The sequence below is a fragment of the Zea mays genome, chromosome 4 (genome assembly GCF_902167145.1).
Source record: "Zea mays cultivar B73 chromosome 4, Zm-B73-REFERENCE-NAM-5.0, whole genome shotgun sequence".
Taxonomy (NCBI): domain Eukaryota; kingdom Viridiplantae; phylum Streptophyta; class Magnoliopsida; order Poales; family Poaceae; genus Zea; species Zea mays.
The window spans coordinates 104266610-104285318 of NC_050099.1; the positions used below are offsets into that span (position 1 = coordinate 104266610).

At 57.0% G+C, this 18709-nt stretch overlaps 1 protein-coding gene across 3 annotated transcripts in view; it reads left to right on the forward strand.

The window, feature by feature from the left end:
• Window positions 1-18709, forward strand: part of LOC103653563 (DNA repair protein RAD50) — an 82321-nt gene that overhangs the window by 12727 nt on the left and 50885 nt on the right. For all 3 annotated transcript variants that reach the window (XR_004857788.1, XM_008680436.3, XM_008680435.4), the window contains exon 13: window positions 5598-5725. Coding sequence is in view for 2 of the 3 variants with exons in the window: in XM_008680436.3 (XP_008678658.1) it covers window positions 5598-5725 (128 nt within the window). In the remaining variant the exon portion in view is untranslated. The remainder of the gene's footprint in view (window positions 1-5597; window positions 5726-18709) is intronic.

Sequence of the window (18709 nt, forward strand, 5' to 3'; positions counted from 1 at the left end):
CATACCCCTCCATAGCACCGCGCCAACGGGGATCGATGAGTGTGGTACGGAGGGAGGAGGGGACATGCGAGAGAGCCGCTGGAGGGGCGGCCGTGAGCACCCGTCGGTCCACTGGTTGAAAGACACCGGCCGAGCGACGTGTGACCATTGATGGACGTGGCAGGGGCTGCGATGGATGGTGACCAGATAGTGCACCAGCGACTCGTCACGGGAGCAGACCGAGACATGAGCTACTTGTAGGAGGAGGGGACTGGTGGACCGGTCCGCGCATGTCGCTGATAGACACATGTAGGATTGGCGTATCGAGCCGAAGGTGGATGGAGAGGCGGGGGCTGCCCGTGGCACGAGTGGAGGCTACAGATGCACGCATGGCACGTGCGGAAGCGACGGGGCGGTGTGCGCCATAGGTAGAGGCAGAGGCAATGAGGCTGCATGGCGCATGTGAAGGCGACAGGGCCGTGGCCCCGCAGGCTGAGGCGACGCGGCCGCGCGTGGCGCAGGCGGAGGGGACGTGGCCACGTGCGACATGAAAGAGGGCAGAGGAAGAGGATGCACGTTGACGCAATCAACATCGAGGAGGGAATTGAGGTTGGGAGGTGGGGAGGAGCCAACAAGGGGAAAACATCCTCATCAAATACAACATGACGAGAGATGATGATGTAGTGGTTGAGAAGATCTAGGCATGTTTGTAGGAGTATACGAGGAAAAGATAACAAGAGGATCGGGCTGCATGCTTGTGAGGAGTAGCGACAGAGTTGTTGGGATAGCACGCACACCCGAAGATGCGAAGGTGCTCATAAGAGGCGGTGGTGCCGAAGAGGGCGATGAACGGAGTGGGATGAGGGACCGCCTTGGAGGGAAGATGGTTGAGGAGGTAGGTGGCTATGCTTAGCGTCTCGACTGAGTAGTGTGCGGGTAGAGAAGTTGGTGGTGCTACAAATCATGTGCTCGGCTCGACCACTTGGATGGGAGGTGTGAAGGCACAACAGCCGCAGCTGCACACCGTGGGAGAGAAAGAAGGTGCGAGACATGGAGTTATCAAACTTCTGTCCATTATCACACTGAATAGCCTAGATAGTGTGACCGAACTGAGTCGACACCCACACAAGGAAGTGAGAAAGACTGGTGAAGGTGTAAGACTTACCGTGGAGAGGAAAGGTCCACAAGTAGTGAGAGAAGTCATACAAGATGACCAGATAGTATCTGTAGAAGAGTGAACTGTTGTATTGGTAATAGATGGGGTTACAATATATAGAAACACAGGAAACCCTAACCCTAATGGGCCGGCAGCCCAACAGTGGTGCCGGCCCACACACACTCACACACACATAGTCTAACATCCCCCCGCAGTCGCAACGGGGGCACCACACACGATGAGACTGGAGTAGAGGCCGAAGGTAGGAGCCGACGGGTTGAAATCCCCCCGCAGTCGCAGCGTCGTGATGGTGCGAATGTTGCGGCTGGAGTAGAGAACGGTGTGCGCTCCAAGAAGACGATAGCCCCTAGATGCCGAGGTAGCCGAAGTCGAGGTGGTCGCGGTCGGAAGACGCGCAGCAAAAGTCTGATCTTCGGGAGGGGTCGACGTTCGAGCGTCAACGATCGGCAGGGCGACACAGCAAAAGGGCACCGGCAGGCCGACCTTCCTGCTTCTTCGATCGATCATACGTCAAGGAGCCCCGCCAGAGAGGCCGACAGCAGCGCACGCGGCTGCGCTGGTCAAGGTGTCCGCGCCCGCGGCAGAAAAGAAGGGGAATGTCGGATCCGGCCGGGAAGGCCACGACAGCGACGGATCCGGACGGGGAGACGCGATCCAGCCAAAGGGACGACGGATCGAGCCGAGAAGGACGCAGCAACGTGGATCCGGCCGGGAAGGCCACGGCAGCGACGGATCCAACGAAGGCGAGGAAGGGGAGGGCGACGGGGCAGTTCCAACCAGGCAGGGGCCTGCGCCGGACCTGGCAAGGGACGATGACGGTGCCGGCGCCGGGAGAAGCTTGAAGGGTGAGGCGCTGCTGGGCATCAACGCGAGCAGTTAGGAGGAGGCCACGCGATGAGAGGCATCACGTGCGAGGGTGCCGGCGGAGGACGCAGTGGAGAGGGAGCAGGCGGTGGTGGGCAGAGGGGAGGGGCGGCCACGACGCCGGGCTGCAGGGAAGGGGCGGCGTCCTGGCGCGGCTGCGCCCTGGGCGCGTCGGGCTCGGTCCCTGGCGGCTGCGCACGGGAGCAAGGGAAGGCAGGGAGAGAGAGAAGAGGAGTGAGAGAGGAGAGCGCCGACGAGAGGCCGTGAGGCCGCTGGCCGCGTGCGCCATGGCCGCCGTCGAGCCAGCCCGCGCCATGGCCGCCTCGCGCAGGGTAATCGTGCGCCCGCGCCGGGGCCGCTCGCCGTGGCCGCCCCGCGCAGGGGAACGCGCGCCCGCGCCGGGGCCGCTCGTCGTGGCCGCCCCGCGCAGGGGAACACGGGCTTGCGCCGCCGCGTGCTGGGACCGGAGCGGCGGGACGCGGAGGGGCAGTGACTCGAGCGCGGCGATGGATGCTCGTGGCGGCGCTTGTCCGGAAGCGGTGGCGGGGGAGGGAGCGTCAGCCCCGCGGGAGCGGCAGCCGGAGCGCCGTGCAGGAGAGCATGCTGCTGCGGCTGCGGCGGCGGCGGCAGTGGGGCCGGGTCGGCTGCGAGGAGGGAGCGGAGGCGGATCTGAGCGCCGGCCGCCGCCGAGAGATGGGGAGGAGCGGCTGGAGGGATGGCCGGCGGCTGGGAAGGGAGCCGCCCCGGGAGGGAGGGATGAGCCTCCCGGGGCGACGGCTGTAGAGGTTGGAGGCGGCCGGCGGCTGTTGCGGGAGGAAGGAGCCGCCGGCTGCTGCAGTGGGAGGTGAGGAAAAACCCTAAACCTAATCCTTTGATACCATGTAGAAGAGTGAACTGTTGTATTGTTAATAGATGGGGTTACAATATATAGAAACACAGGAAACCCTAACCCTAATGGGCCGGCAGCCCAACAGTGGTGCCGGCCCACACACACTCACACACACATAGTCTAACAGTATCGATAACCGGAGATGCTTGGAATAGGGGATGTCCAAAGGTCGTAGTGGATGAGGCTGAAGGTGTGAGTAGCTCGGGACATGGAAAAAGAGAAGGGTAAAAGTGTGACGCCCAAGCTGACAAGCATGGTAGAGCGAGATAGCGGTGTCGTGGGGGAAAGGGATGGCCAAGGTGGTCGAGAGTCTGGAGAGGACGTCGTGGCTGGGGTGGCCACGACGACGATGCCAAGTGCAGGCAGAGGCAGTGGAGGCGAGGGCGTAGGGTGTGGCCAAAATGGGCGGAGGAAGGTGGGGCAGGGAAGCAAATGGTATATAGAGGGCCAGAGTTGTCGCATTGAGCGACCACAACACGAGTTGTAAGATCCCATATGATAAGCCTCCCTTGGATCGTACTCCACAGAACAATGGTTGTCAGTGGTGAAGCGACAGACCGAGAGAATGTTCTGATTGATGTTGGGGACAACAAGGATGTTGTTGAGATACAAAGGACCAGGAAGTACCGTGTCACCTACTGAGGTGACGGCCAGAGCCGACTCATTACCGATAATGATGAAGGGAAGGTGGGGCTATGGGGATGAGGTAAAGAGACAATACTGGGGTCAGGAGTGGTGTGGTATGAGGCGCTGGAGTCGGCAACCTAGTCGGCAGTAGTAGGAGGGGGCTGGGGCCGGGAGTGACGAGCATGCTAACGACGATCATGGTGGTGGAGACGACAAGGCCTCGATCGTCCTGGAGACGATCGCGGTACGACAGAACACAAATGGACCAGTAGCGTTGCGACCTTCCAGAGGGTGGATGGATCCCAGAGGGTGGTAGAGCTCGACACAATTATGGAGGATTGGGTTCATGACCTGATCAAAGGCCACAAACGTGTCCTAGAGAAGCTGATCGTCGTGAAGGCAGGCACGAACGTTGTAGGGAGGCATGTGGACCGCAGCGGAGCGAAGGATATGCGACAAGGGAGTGGTGTAAGGAGCCATGCCACCCAGAGCCGCAAGGACAAGGCGCGAGCAGGGTGGGACGTTGGCACGCTGCTGAAGTAGGTGGGGGGTGTCGGAGGGGAAGGGTTTGTCACGGGTGCCATCTCGGGTCAAGACAACTGCAGAGGAGAGGGGGCGAGGACATTTGTTCGAGCCGCGTTGGCAGCGAAGTGGATGACGTCGTGAGCGGCAGATGACAAAGCCATGTGGGCATGGTGCGCTGGTCGCGTCCACAACGAGGGAGATTGCCACATGGGGGGCGCTGGCATCAGGGAAGGAGGCCGCGATCGCGAGGGAGGGGGCGCTGACAGTGTAGGTGGTGGTGACGGGTTGGTCGGAGGAGGAACTGCCCGACATGGAGAAGCGCGATTGACATGAGTCGTGTGCAGGGCGTTGTCGTGGGGGATGGTGGCAGCGCGCAGGGCAGCGAGGGCGGCTGCGATGGCGGTGCCAGCACTGCAGACAATAGGGACGGCGTGCAGGACGATGACCGACTCATGTTGCGGGATGACAGCGAGTGCTGGGTGCAGATCGAGGTGGGGAGCAACGCCGTCGCTAGAGAAGAGGAAGGCCACATGCAGGGCAACATTGGCATTGCGAGAGAGGTGGGCCGTGTGCGGTGTGCCGGCGGCGGCAGACAGAAGCAGGGGAGGAGCAGGCCTGTTTGCCGACGGGGAGAGCACGGGGAGGACGACGACACGTGTGACGACGCTGGCGCCAGGAGGGGCGCGGGCTGCGGTCGGTGGACATGAGGAGGCGGGGCGCGCGGGATCAGAGGAAAGGGGAGGCGATGGGGAACCATAGCGCGCAGGCGGTGGGGAGGGAGGTTGCGGCTGGAGGAAGAAGAGAGAGGCAAAACCTAGTTGGATACCATTTGGAAGAATAGAAACCTTAACCCTAATTGGATAGGGGATATATTAGATATATCTAGGAATGTGGGCCAAGGCCCATTACAAGATACACAACACTAACAGATTCAACTTACGGTGCGTTTGGATCCCTTCTTTTTAGAGGAATTGGAATTCACTCAATAAAGTAACTTATTTAGTTTGGAATTTGATATTCCACCACTTTCCAAAGTTCAGATATAAGCATATCTCAAATTCATGGGGTGGAGGATGTGAAATGATTTTATGCATTAGTAGAATTTGTTTCTACTCTGTAACTTACATGACACTCTTCGTTTCACTCCTCTATAGTAAAAATGTAGCACATAAATATCTCCGACATCTTGCTAATAATAGTATACAAATATATTTTGTATAAAACCGAATTAGCTTAATTGATATATACCTAAATTACTATTATTAGAATGGAATTCAATTCCAATGATCCAAACGGGGCGTTATTGAATTGTTATGCATTGAAATCACCATAAAAATGCTACTGTTAGGAACAATGCTTGAGCTAAAGGTATGCACCTATATAGGTAGTAAAATAGTCCTAAAATCCATAGAAAAGTACCTGCATAGTGCTATAACATAATCCCTTATAGTTACAGTAGTGCATGTGCATTTGACACTTTATTTGTTATTTCTGCATCTACTGATTACCGAAGCAACATTGAATCTTCTTACTCAGGCCTGTGGACAAGGAATACAATGAGTTAAGATCAAAATCCCAGGAAGCAGAGCAAGAGCTTAAATTTACTCACAGCAAAGTAACTGATGCTAGAGAACAATTGACAAAACTTCGAAGAGATATGGATGGTAAGATCTTATCACTAGACATGTCTACTTGTTTAATACCAAGTTGACAACTTCAAAAATGGTCACCATGTTATGAAATTTGGAGATTTATTAAAGTAGCGGGGCCTGTGGGGGGATTATTTGGTTGGGCTTGCCTCAAGCTTTATCCTGGAGAAAACTAATTTGAAACAATTAGGTGGCCCAAAGCCATCTTACAACTACAAGCAAGGGCTGGCAGAGGCATATTGTTCTTTACGTTTTGAAATGTCTGTTGGGGAAGCAAGACTTACATTGGTTGCCTTATGGGCTTGCTGCTGTGATGTGTGGATGTGGCCAAAATTTGGAAACTGACTGTCAATAGTTGTCAAACTTGTTTTGTAAACATAAAGTCCATATGTTTTTTTAGATCATGGAAACAACGTCCGACCTTGGCCTCAAACGAGGTTACAACCAAAGTTTACAATAAGAGGCAGCACACTCACTGCCTTGACACATCACATGACCTCACTAGAAAATACCCGTGACATAACCAAAGGTACTACATAGTTAAACGCAAAGCAGAACCCCATCCGAAATTGCGAAAAAACTGTAGCAGCACCATCTACATACTACGACATGAAGACTTTATTAACTCTTGGTCCTCCATCTTAAGCTGTAGCTGTGACCAGAAGTGACACCAGAAGGTTGCCCTGAAGGTTGCCTGCAAACAAGATTTAGGAGAAGATTTATTGAAAACCAAATCATTCCTACTCAAACAAATGGCCCAACAAATTGCAGATGCTGCAGTTTGTAGTAAGCGACGTGATTTGACCGGGAGAACCCTTGCCCAGTCCCCAATGATGGAATAAGTCTTGAGCATCTAGAGGACAACTGGACAACAGGAGCCTTTTGACTGTCCTCTTTAGTCTCTTTAGCATCTAGAGGACAACAGTAGCTTTTTGACTGTCCTCTTTAGTCTCTTTAGCATCTAGAGGACAACAATAGCTTTTTGACTGTCCTCTTTAGTCTCTTTTAGCTTTTAGCATCTAGAGGACAATCCTGTTGTGTACTGTGTGTGAGAAAGTGTGGTAGTGCAGCCTCTAGGGCTATAAATATGTGTCTCCAACCCTTAGATGGGTATGACATTTGAGTAGTGTGTGAGAATTAAACGAAAATTGCCCCAGCTCGTAGTGTCATCCTCTGGATGAGAGTTAGAGTCACTCTACTTACAATTGGTATCAGAGCCAAACTATCCTGCAGCCTAAACATCTCTTGCTTATCTCCTTCCCGCGCCTCTCCCCACACTCAGTCGGCAGCAAGAGCTCCAACTGTTCCTTCCTCTCCTGCTCAGATGAGCAGACTTCCGTTTGAGACAACCTCTTCCACACGCAGCGACCCCTCACTAGCCCACCATGTCCCTACACTCGGTCACTTCGAGTGCGCGGCGCCAGCAGGAGGCCGAGGTCGCCGCGGCACAAGAACGCGAGCAGCAGCAGCGGCTGCAGCGACAGCGGCGAGGGCAGCACGGCTGGCGGCGGCGGAACTGGCAGCAGCGAGAGCGGAAGTAGCAGCAGCGGAGGCGACGGATGCAGCACGTGCGGCGGCAGCAGAGCTCGAGGCTCTGCGCGGCAGTAGAGCCGACAGCTCTGCTTCTGTCGACGACAACACTGACGAAGAGCTCAGGCTGGCAAGGGAAGCAGCGCGAGAGCAGGCGGCACAGTGGGCAGCCGCGCATCCCCATGGGGGCGCACGTGGCGGCAGCCCAGATAGGCACCGCCGCGCCGACGGCGCTCCGGGCGAGGGCGCACGCGGCGGCAGCCCAGCTGGTCTTAGACACGCTGACGGTGCTCCCGGCGGCGGCGACCGAGTCGTCGGAGATCGCGGCCTCTACAGGCGGCGCGACTCTCCTTCCCCGGATCGGTACCATGGTCCCATGGTCGCCGCATGGCCCAGGCCATTGTCAGGGACATCGGTCCCGACGGTGGGTGGCCTACCCTCACCAAGACCAACTACGTCGAGTGGGCCGTGGTGATGAGGGTACGGCTCTAGGTTCGCCACATGTGGGAAGCAGTTCGGTACGGCGACATCGACTTTCACGAGGATCGACGGGCGCTGGATGCCCTCATTGCTGCAGTCCCGCCCGAGATGCAGTTTTCGCTTTCCCAGAAGCGGACTGCCAAGGAGGCCTAGGACGCCATCGCTGCGACCCGCATCGGCAGCGACCGTGCCCGCAAGACCACAATGCAGGCACTTCGCAAGGAGTGGGAGAACCTGGCCTTCAAGCCAGGTGAGGATGTTGATGACTTTGCTCTCCACCTCAACACTTTGTTGCAGAAGATGGTGCAGTTCGGCAACGACACCTACGATGAGGAGAGAGCTGTTGAGAAGCTCTTCCGTTGCATCCCCGAGAAGTACAAGCAAATTGCTTGCTCGTTCGAGTCTGCTAGACCTCTCCACGATGATAATTGAAGAGGCGATAGGTCGTCTCAAGGTGGTCGACGGCGACGAACCACAGGCTCCCTCTGGGCCTATCACTATCGGCGGGAAGCTACATCTCACTCGGGAGCAGTGGGAGGCCTGCCAGGGTGACAAGAAGGGGGAGTCCTCGACACGAGGCCGCAAACGCGGCAAGCCGCGCAAGGCGCGTGGAGGCGCCCAGGCCGGGGCGCGAGGACATGCTGAGGGTGGTGCCCGTGGAGGTGCCCAAGGCGGCGCCGTCGGCAACAAGAAGTCGACACGAGACGGCGGCTGTCACAACTGCGGCAAGCTTGGCCACTGGGCCAGGGACTGTCGACAGCCACGACGTGGCCAGGCCAACGTCGCACAGGCGGAGGCAGAGGAGGAGGCTCTGCTCCTAGCACATGCAAGCATTGAGCTATCTCCAGCGGCACTGGTCGCAGCGGCACTCCTCCACCTTGATGAGTCGAAAGCACGCGCTTTCCTCGGCGACGACTCTAGCAAAGACATGATCGAAGGATGGTGCCTCGACACTGGCGCCACTCATCACATGACCGGCCGACGGGAGTTCTTCACCGAGCTTGACTCTAGCGTCCGAGGCTTCGTCAAGTTTGGGGACGCCTCCGGCGTAGAGATCAAGGGCGCCGGCTCAGTCGTATTCACCGCCCCGTCTGGTGAGCACAGGCTGCTTACCGGAGTCTACTACATCCCCGCGTTGAGGAACTCTATCATCAGCTTGGGACAGTTGGATGAGAACGATTCGCGCGTGGAGGTCGAGCACGGAGTCATGAGGATATTGGATCCCTCTCGTCGCCTTTTTGGCAAGGTACGCAGGAGTCCAAATCGGCTATACATCCTCAATGTGAAGGTGGCACAACCTTGCTGCCTTGCTGCTCGTCGAGACGACGGGGCATGTCAGTGGCACGAGCGCTTCGGGCACCTTAACTTCGAGGCCCTGAAGCGGCTCAGTGCCAAGGAGATGGTACGAGGCCTGCCGTGCCTTGACCATGTGGAGCAATTCTGCGATGTCTGCGTGTTGACAAAGCAGAGACGACTCCCCTTTCCCCAGCAGTCGAGCTTCCGAGCCAAGGAGAGGCTCGAGCTCGTGCATGGGGACTTGTGTGGCCCGGTGACACCAGCCACACCAGGAGGACGACGCTACTTCTTGCTGCTCGTCGACGATCTCTCCTGCTACATGTGGGTGATGATCCTTGGTAGCAAGGGAGAGGCTGCGAACGCCATCAGGCGTGTGCAGCTCGCTGTGGAGGCGGAGTGCGGTCGCAAGCTGCGTGTGCTGCGCACCGACAACGGCGGCGAATTCACGGCGGCCGAGTTCGCGTCGTACTGCGCGGATGAGGGCGTTCAGTGCCACTACTCCGCGCCGTACAGCCCGCAGCAGAACGGCGTCATCGAGCGGCGCAACCAGACAGTTGTGGGGATGGCTCGGGCTCTCCTCAAACAGAGGGGAATGCCGGCTGTCTTCTGGGGAGAGGCGGTGGTGACAGCGGTCTACATCCTCAACCGCTCGTCCACCAAGGCACTCAACGGGATGACACCGTACGAGGCTTGGCATGGGCGCAAGCTGGCGGTCTCTCACCTACGGCTCTTCGGCTGCCTCGCGTTCCCCAAGTCTCCACTGACTACAATGCCACGCTCTCCAGCTCCGGCTACAACGAGCTCTTCGCCACCTCGCCATCCAGCCACGACTCCGGCTCCAGCGAGCTCTCCGTCACCATGTACTCCAGCACCATCGGTACCCTCCTCGGGAACATCCTCTCCGACGCCAGCTCGTGTCGAACATGACCCAGTGGAGCTCGTGACCCCGCTCTCCCACGACGAGGAGCGCGTCGACGCGTGCTACGACGGCGAGCCGTTGCGGTATCGAAAGGTGGAGGGCCTTCTCATCGACTTGTCAGTGCCGGGTCCGGCGTCTCGCATTTTGGCAGGAGAGTTGCATCTTGCATGCGACGATGGTGAGCCTCGGTCTTTCGCGGAGGACGAGAAACACGCGGCTTGGCGTGCCGCGATGCAGTCGGAGATGGACGCGGTTGAGACGAACCGCACCTGGGAGCTCGCTGATCTCCCTCATGGTCATCGCGCGATCACCCTTAAATGGGTGTTCAAACTGAAGAGGGATGAAGCCGGTGCCATCGTTAAGCACAAAGCTCTCTTGGTGGCACGCGGTTTCTTACAGCAGGAGGGGATCGACTTCGACGATGCTTTCGCCCCCGTGGCACGGATGGAATCCGTGCGACTCCTTGCTCTGTCAGCCCAGGAGGGCTGGCACGTTCATCACATGGACGTCAAGTCGGCGTTTCTTAACGACGACTTAAAGGAGGAGGTCTACGTACACCAGCCGCCAGGTTTTGCGATCCCTGGCAAGGAGGGCAAGGTGTTGCGCCTGCGCAAGGCTCTCTATGGCCTGCGACAGGCACCGAGGGCATGGAATGCCTAGCTGGATTCCACGCTCAAAGGAATGGGCTTCACGCCAAGCCCGCACGAGACGGCCATCTATCGACGGGGCAATGGAGGAAGTGCCCTGTTGGTGGGTGTCTACGTTGACGACTTTGTGATCACCGGCGCCAAGGATGCAGAGGTGGCAGCGTTCAAGGAAGAGATGAAGGCATTCCAAATGAGTGACTTGGGGCATCTCTCCTTCTACCTGGGGATTGAGGTGCACCAGAGAGACTCCGGGATCACACTTCGCCAGACCGCCTACGCCAATCGCATTGTTGAGCTGGCTGGGCTCACCGACTGCAACCCAGCTCTCACTCCGATGGAGGAGAGACTGAAGCTGAGTCGCGACAGCACGACGGAGGAGGTGGATGCTACACAGTACCGGCGTCTTGTGGGGAGCATTCGCTACCTCGTCCACACACGGCCTGACTTGGCATACTCCGACGGCTACGTTAGTCGGTTTCTGCAGCGACCGACGACGGAGCATGAGCAGGCTGTGAAGAGGATCATCCGCTATGTTGCGGGGACTCTCGACCACGGTTTCTACTACCCGAGGTGCCCTAGGGAGGCACACCTTGTCGGTACAGCGACAACGACCACGCCGGTGACATCGACAGTAGCAAGAGCACAAGCGGGATCCTCTTCTTCCTCGGCAAGTGCCTCATTAGCTGGCAGTCGGTCAAGCAGCAGGTGGTGGCCATGTCCACTTGCGAGGCCGAGTACATAGTGGCCTCCACTGCTTCGACTCAGGCGCTCTGGCTGGGTCGACTGCTCGGTGATCTCCTTGGGAGAGACATTGGAGCGGTGGAACTCAGGGTGGACAGCCAGTCCGCTCTGGCATTGGCCAAGAACCCTGTGTTCCATGAACGGAGCAAGCACATCCGGCTGAGATACCACTTCATCCGAGACTGCTTGGCAGAAGGGAGCATCAAGGTGCGCTACATCAGCAAGGATCAGCTTGCAGACTTGCTCACCAAACCCCTTGGGAGGATCAAGTTTCTTGAGCTTTGCTCTAGGTCCGGGATGACCCAACTTTCCCACAAGACGACGCCCAAGACTTAGGGGGAGAATGATGGAATAAGTCTTGAGCATCTAGAGGACAGCAGAACAACAGGAGCCTTTTGACTGTCCTCTTCAGTCTCTTTAGCATCTAGAGGACATCAATAGCTTTTTGACTGTCCTCTTTAGTCTCTTTAGCATCTAGAGGACAACAGTAGCTTTTTGACTGTCCTCTTTAGTCTCTTTTAGCTTTTAGCATCTAGAGGACAATCCTGTTGTGTAGTGTGTGTGAGAAAGTGTGGTAGTGCAGCCTCTAGGGCTATAAATATGTGTCTCCAACCCTTAGATGGGTATGACATTTGAGTAGTGTGTGAGAAATAAACGAAAATTGCCCTAGCTCGTAGTGTCATCCTCTGGATGAGAGTTAGACACTGTTAGAGTCCCTCAGAGGGACTCCCTCTACTTACACCCAAACATTTCATTTGCATCCCGGGGAGGTCTGAATCCTGTGCTAATCTGAACCAAACGCCAAATGAAAGCCGCATAAGTGCACCTGAAAAACAAGTGATTTATTGTCTCCAGTCTGCTACAAAAGCAGCAGCTGCAGCTCTGATTACCCTGCCAATTTCTCTTAGCCAAGTTATCCTTTGTTAAGGTTACACCTCTTTTGAGGTACTACAAAAAACTTTTATATTCAGAAGTATCTTGACTTCTTGAGTTTCCAGAGATCCTTGTTATTAACTCCCGCTCTATTGTTCATAATTGATTGGTACAAGGACTTAACAGTATACACCTCGTTAGCAGTCAGGTCCCATCTGAATGAATCTCTATTAGTATTCAAATTAGTATGCACCACCAATGCCACTAGTTGAAACCATTGGACCCGCAACTGGTGTACCAAACCCCTACGAAAGGATATGTTTAGGCTGGCTCCAACAAGGTCCTCTAAAGGGTTCTGTACCCTAAATATAGAGGATTAAATGGTCCTCTACGCTCTCCAGCAACGTCCTTTAAACGGTCCTCTAAATTTAGAGGACACTGCTGGATTCTCTATATATAGAGTTTCTCTAAACGGTCCTCTATCCATTTGACTACTTTAAATAACCGGTTTAGCAAAACTAAAATATGTACAATACATTTGAGAGTGATAATTACGTATGTACAAAAAATAAAATTTTAAAATGTCTTTAATATGGATATTTGAGTATAGAGGACGTGATTTAGAGGACGTTGTTGGAGAGAAATGAGATATAGAGGATGAAATCTTTTAGAAGAGACTGTAAAAGACAAATATAGAGGATGAATATAGAGGACGTTGCTGGAGACAGCCTTAAGGGTACCGAGGAAAAGACAAAAGCAACTGTTGAATACTTGAATTCTTCCTCCTTGCTAGGTTATACAGAAGAGGGAATCGAAATTTAAGCGCCCCCAACTCCAGCCAATTCTCCTCCCAGAAACGCACTTGGGACCCATCATGTACTTGAAAGGTGCCTTTAATGATGAATAGGTCCTTAATCTTCATAAGGCCACTCCAACTGTGAGTGGTGCAACACACTATATTGGAGGAACCTCTCCAAGGTGCTGATAGGTAGATATCACAAAATGTTGAAGGAACAGCTTCAACGTGCTAGTAGGTACAGCCCTAAAGGCTAGTCTGAATCCACAGACAGCGAGAGCTCAATCCAAAGCTCAAAGCAAAGATCTAGTCCAAGATCTAAAGAAGAACATCAAGTTCCATTCATATAGTGGTGGATACAAGTCAAGTTACAAAACTAGAGGGCATTGTTTCTATTTATAGACTTGAAGCCTTAGACAACTCATACTTGACAACTAGATAACAACTCAAATACAACTCATGTATAACTCTCATACTTGACAACTAGATAACAACTCAAACACAACTCATGTATAACTCAATATTACCTTAGGATATAACTTCTAGGAGATGCAAGTATATTCTAGTAATACAATGACTTAAGCAGTGACATCATCTTCTATGTTTAGGTAACCTTCATGAAATATGTATTAGAGATCAAACTCAAGTTGACTTCTCACTCTTTGTAGCAAAATCAGATTTCTCTTCTAATTCTTTATATTAAAATTGAGTTTGAGTTTTGATACTTGGATGTTCATGAACCTTGCATGTGATGTCCCTCATCATTCTCCCCTACTTGATTGAAACTAGACCTCGAGTTTTCTTCATAAAGTGCTTGTTCTGGATGATAGAGTGATATATCAGCCACATTGAAAGTATTTGAAATATTCATTTCTCTTGGCAGATCAACTACATATGCATTATCACTTATCTTCAAAATAGAAAATGGCCCATATTTTCTTTGCCTTAATTTTCCATGAACTCCTGCTGGTAGTCTCTCCTTTCTGAGATACACCATTAGTCCCTATCACCAACTTCAAATGACATTGGTCTTCTTCTCTTGTCTGCTAGCTGTTTGTATTTCTGATTTGAGGCTTCTAGGACGTCATGAACTTCTTTAAACAAATCAGAATAGTTGTTAGCAAAGATTGTTGCTGACCTTGAATTCTCTCTTGAGGGTAGCTTTAATAAATCAACCACATGTCTTGGAACTTTTGTGTAAACAATGGAGAACGGACTCTTGCGTGTAGATCTATGCTCAGAATTATTTTAATGCTCCGTTTGGATGTCGATATTGGAGGGCATGAAATTGAATTGAGTTCAATACCAAATCAACCATGGTATTGAAATGAGATGTAATTCCAACTCTATTGTGTTAGACTACCCGTCTAGGATTCTAGGGTTTGGGGTATTCCCCATGTAATTACCGTCTCACCCCTCACTGTAATGGGCCTGGCCCAGTTACTAAGTCTATTAATACTACTCCCCATCCCTGGTTAGGGGCATGGGTTCCTATTCTCACATGGTATCAGAGGGCTAGGTTTAGGGTTTCTCTGTTTTTTTTCCAGCCGCCGGCCACAGCCGATCGGTCTCCCTCCCAGCCGCCGCCGGCTCCAGCCGCCGGCCCCCCTTTCCCTCCCAACGCCGGCCGCCAGCCGCCACCCCTCCCTGGTGCGCCGTCGGGTGCGCCCACCCCCGCTCCAGTGCCGCCCCTCCCCTCCCAGAAGCCGCCGCCGGATCCTGCCGCGCCCGGCCCTACGCCCGAGCGCCCGCCTGGCGTTCCTGCCGCGCTCGCCTGGCGTTCCCAGGAGCCTCCGCTGCCGCGCCCCTTCGACGCCCGAGCGCCGACCCGCCGTGCTGCCAGCAGCTCCTCGTTCCCAGCAGCCGGCGAGGTGGGCGTGGCCAAGAAGCACCGCCTGACGTTCTCGATCCCGGGCCGGCCCCTGTCCGCGGCCGGCGAGGTGGGCGTGGCCATCCGCCACCTGCGCGCCGTGGACCCTCGCCGCCGTCTCCCTCTGCTCCCACCGGACCGCACACCTGCGCCGTCTCCTCCAGCCGCCGGGGCCGCGCGCGTCTTGTCTCCTTCCGCGCCAGCGCCGCCGGATCCGCCCCGGCTAGCTTCTTCCCCTTCACCGTCGGCCGGCGTCCAGCCGCCTCTCCTCCCCTGCCGGCCCCCTCAGCCGCCGGCCTTCCTCCTCTCCCCACCACCCGCGGCTCCCTGCTCTGGCGCCGGTGCCGGGCGCGCCACCCGCCGAGCCGGCCGCCCTGCGCCCCTGCCTTGCCGCGCCGCCCGTGCGCCGCTCCTTCCCCACGCCCCGGAGTCCGTGCAGCAGAGCTGCGCCCCTCCCCTCCGCGCTCCTCGCGCCGTTGCGCTTCTCCTACCAGCGGTGTCCCCACCCACATCGATTCCATGGCGTCACCCCCGCCCGTCGCTCTCGTGACTGTGCGTGTCCTCCTCCACGACGGCCAGCTCATCCGGGGCATGTTCGTGTCCTTCGATCCAGTCTGGAACCCTATTCTTCGGGACTGCGTCGAGATCCACCCTCAGGCGGGCCGTCACGTGCCTGGACCGCTTGTCTTCCCACGTGCTGCGATCGCCTCCCTTGCGGTTGAGCCCGTGTCCTCTCCCTCCCTTCCTAGTGCTCCTGTCGGGGCACCCTCTCTGGCCCTCTCCGCTCACACCGTACCCTCGCCACTTCCACCCCCCCGAACCACCACCGATTGGGTGGTTGACTCCGGGGCCTCCTTCCACACTACCCCCACCACTAATTCGTTACTCCACTCCCATCCACCCCACCCCTCACATCCTACCTCCATCGTCGTCGGTAACGGTTCCACCCTCCCGGTTACCTCAGTAGGTACATCGGTTCTTCCAGGACCATTCTGCCTCAACGACGTCCTTGTTGCTCCCGGACTGACTCATCCCCTCCTCTCGGTTCGTCGCTTCACTAGTGACAACCAGTGCTCTATGGAGTTCGACCCCTGGGGCCTCACCATACGCCACCTTCCCACACATGCTGTGCTCGCTCGCTGTAACAGCTCCGGCCCCCTCTATTCTCTTCACTTGCCCTCCACTCCCCACACCAGAGGAGCCTCTTCTCCCGTACTTCATACTACCACCACATCACATGCTCTTGCTACTACCACCACCTCCTCCGCCATTTGGCACCGTCGCCTCGGGCACCCTGGACCTGACGTCATGTCCCAGCTTTCCGGCCACTCCGACATATCATATACTCGGGGCTCTTCTGAGCGCCTCTGTCATGCTTGTCAGCTCGGCCGTCACTCCCGTCTTCCCTTTTCCACTTCCACATCCAGGGCTGTTCAGGCCTTTGATCTTGTCCACTGTGATCTCTGGACATCTCCTGTCCTTAGTCTCTCCGGCTACAAATACTACCTGGTTATTCTGGATGACTACTCCCATTTCCTTTGGACTTTCCCCCTTCGGCTGAAGTCCGATACGTTCACCACCCTTACTCACTTCTTCGCCTGGGTTTCCACCCAGTTCCGGCGCCCGGTCCGTGCCCTGCAGTGCGACAATGGCCGCGAGTTCGACAACAACGCCTCCCGCTCTTTCTTCCTCACTCACGGCGTCCAGTTGCGTCTCTCGTGTCCCTACACCTCTGCTCAGAACGGCCGGGCCGAGCGCATGATTCGCACCACCACCAACATGATCCGCTGCCTTCTCTTTCAGGCGTCTCTCCCTGCCACCTACTGGGCCGAGGCCCTTCATACCGCCACGCATCTCCTCAACCGTCTTCCCTCGAAGGCGGTGAGCCACCCTACACCTCACTTCGCCCTGTACGGCACATCCCCTTCCTACGACCACCTACGCGTGTTCGGCTGTGCCTGCTACCCTAACATTTCCGCTACCGCCCCTAACAAGCTTTCTCCTCGCTCCACTCGCTGCCTCTTCCTTGGCTACTCCCCTGACCACAAGGGGTACCGGTGTCTGGACCTCACCTCCCACCGCATCATCATCTCTCGTCATGTCATCTTTGACGAAGATGTGTTTCCCCTTGCTGCCTCCACCCCACCCACCGATCTTGACTCCCTCCTCGAGTCCGACCCAATTCCTCCCCCACCTTCGGCTCCCCGTCTTGCGCCGTTACCTGCTCCTCGCGCGGCCCCGTCGGTCCTGCCTGCGCCACGCGCGGCCCCGTCGCTCCTGCCTGCGCCACGCGCGGCCCCGTCGACCCCGCCTGCGCCACGCGCAGCCCCGTCAACCTCGCCTGCACCACGCGCGGCCCCGTCGGTCCTGCCTGCGCCACGCGCGGCCCCGTCGGTCATGCCTGCGCCACGCGCGGCCCCGTCGACCCCGCCTGCGCCACGCGCGGCCCCGTCGACCCCGCCTGCGCCACGCGCGGCCCCGTCGACCCCGCCTGCGCCACGCGCGGCCCCGTCGACTCCGGCTCGGTTCGCCAACCCCGCCCTCGTCTACCATCGCCGTGGCCACGCCACTACCTCGGCGCCCCCCGACTCGGGCCCGTCGACGAGCGCGGCCCGATGCGCCGACCCCGCCGTCGTCTATCACCGCCGTGAGCCGGCCCCACCAGCCGCTCCCGACGTTCCGGTGGCTCACTCCGAGCCGGCCGTATACCACCCGGTCGCCATCCATCGCGACCCCGGGCACGTTCACCCGATGGTGACTCGGCGCGCTGCTGGCGTTCTCCGCCCCGTCGACCGGCTGATCCTGGCTGCTGATACGTCCAGCACTCCCCCCGGCGCTTCCCCGGTGCCCTCCTCCGTTCGCACTGCCCTCGCCGACCCACATTGGCGTCGTGCTATGGAGGAGTACGCGGCCCTCTTGGCCAACCACACCTGGGACCTAGTGCCGTGTCCACCAGGCACCAACGTGGTCACCGGCAAGTGGCTATTTCGCCACAAGCTGACCTCGGATGGCTCCCTCGACCGCTACAAGGCCCGTTGGGTCCTTCGGGGTTTCACCCAGCGCCCCGGAGTGGACTACGACGAGACCTTCAGCCCCGTCGTCAAGTTCGCCACTGTTCGCGCCGTCCTCTCCCTCGCCCTCTCCCGCGACTGGGCGATCCATCAGCTCGATGTCAAGAATGCCTTCCTGCATGGCACTCTGACGGAGACTGTCTACTGCAGCCAGCCCACCGGCTTCGTCGACGCTGACCGTCCGGATCTGGTCTGCCGGCTGAACCGGTCCCTGTACGGCCTCAAGCAGGCGCCACGGGCCTGGTACAGTCGCTTCGCCTCCTACCTGGCCTCCATCGGCTTCGTCGAGGCCAAGTCGGACACGTCCCTGTTCATCTACCGGCGCGGCGACGACACCGTCTACCTCCTGCTCTACGTCGACGACATTGTGCTCACGGCATCCACCGCCGATCTTCTACACCGCACGATCGTCGCCCTTCAGCGGGAGTTCGCGATGAAGGACCTGGGGCCCCTACACCACTTCCTCGGCATCACCGCCGAGCGCCGGCCCCAGGGTCTTTTCCTCCACCAGCGCCAGTACGCCATCGACATCCTGGAGCGGGCTGGCATGTCTGACTGCAAGCCCTGCTCCACGCCTGTCGACACTCAGGCCAAGCTCTCTGAGGACGATGGGCCTCCGGTCGCCGACGCGACGTCCTACCGGAGCCTGACCGGCGCGCTCCAGTACCTCACCTTCTCCAGGCCCGACATCGCCTACGCCGTCCAGCAGGTGTGCCTGCATATGCACACTCCGCGGGAGCCCCATCTCACTGCGCTCAAGCGGATTCTGCGCTACC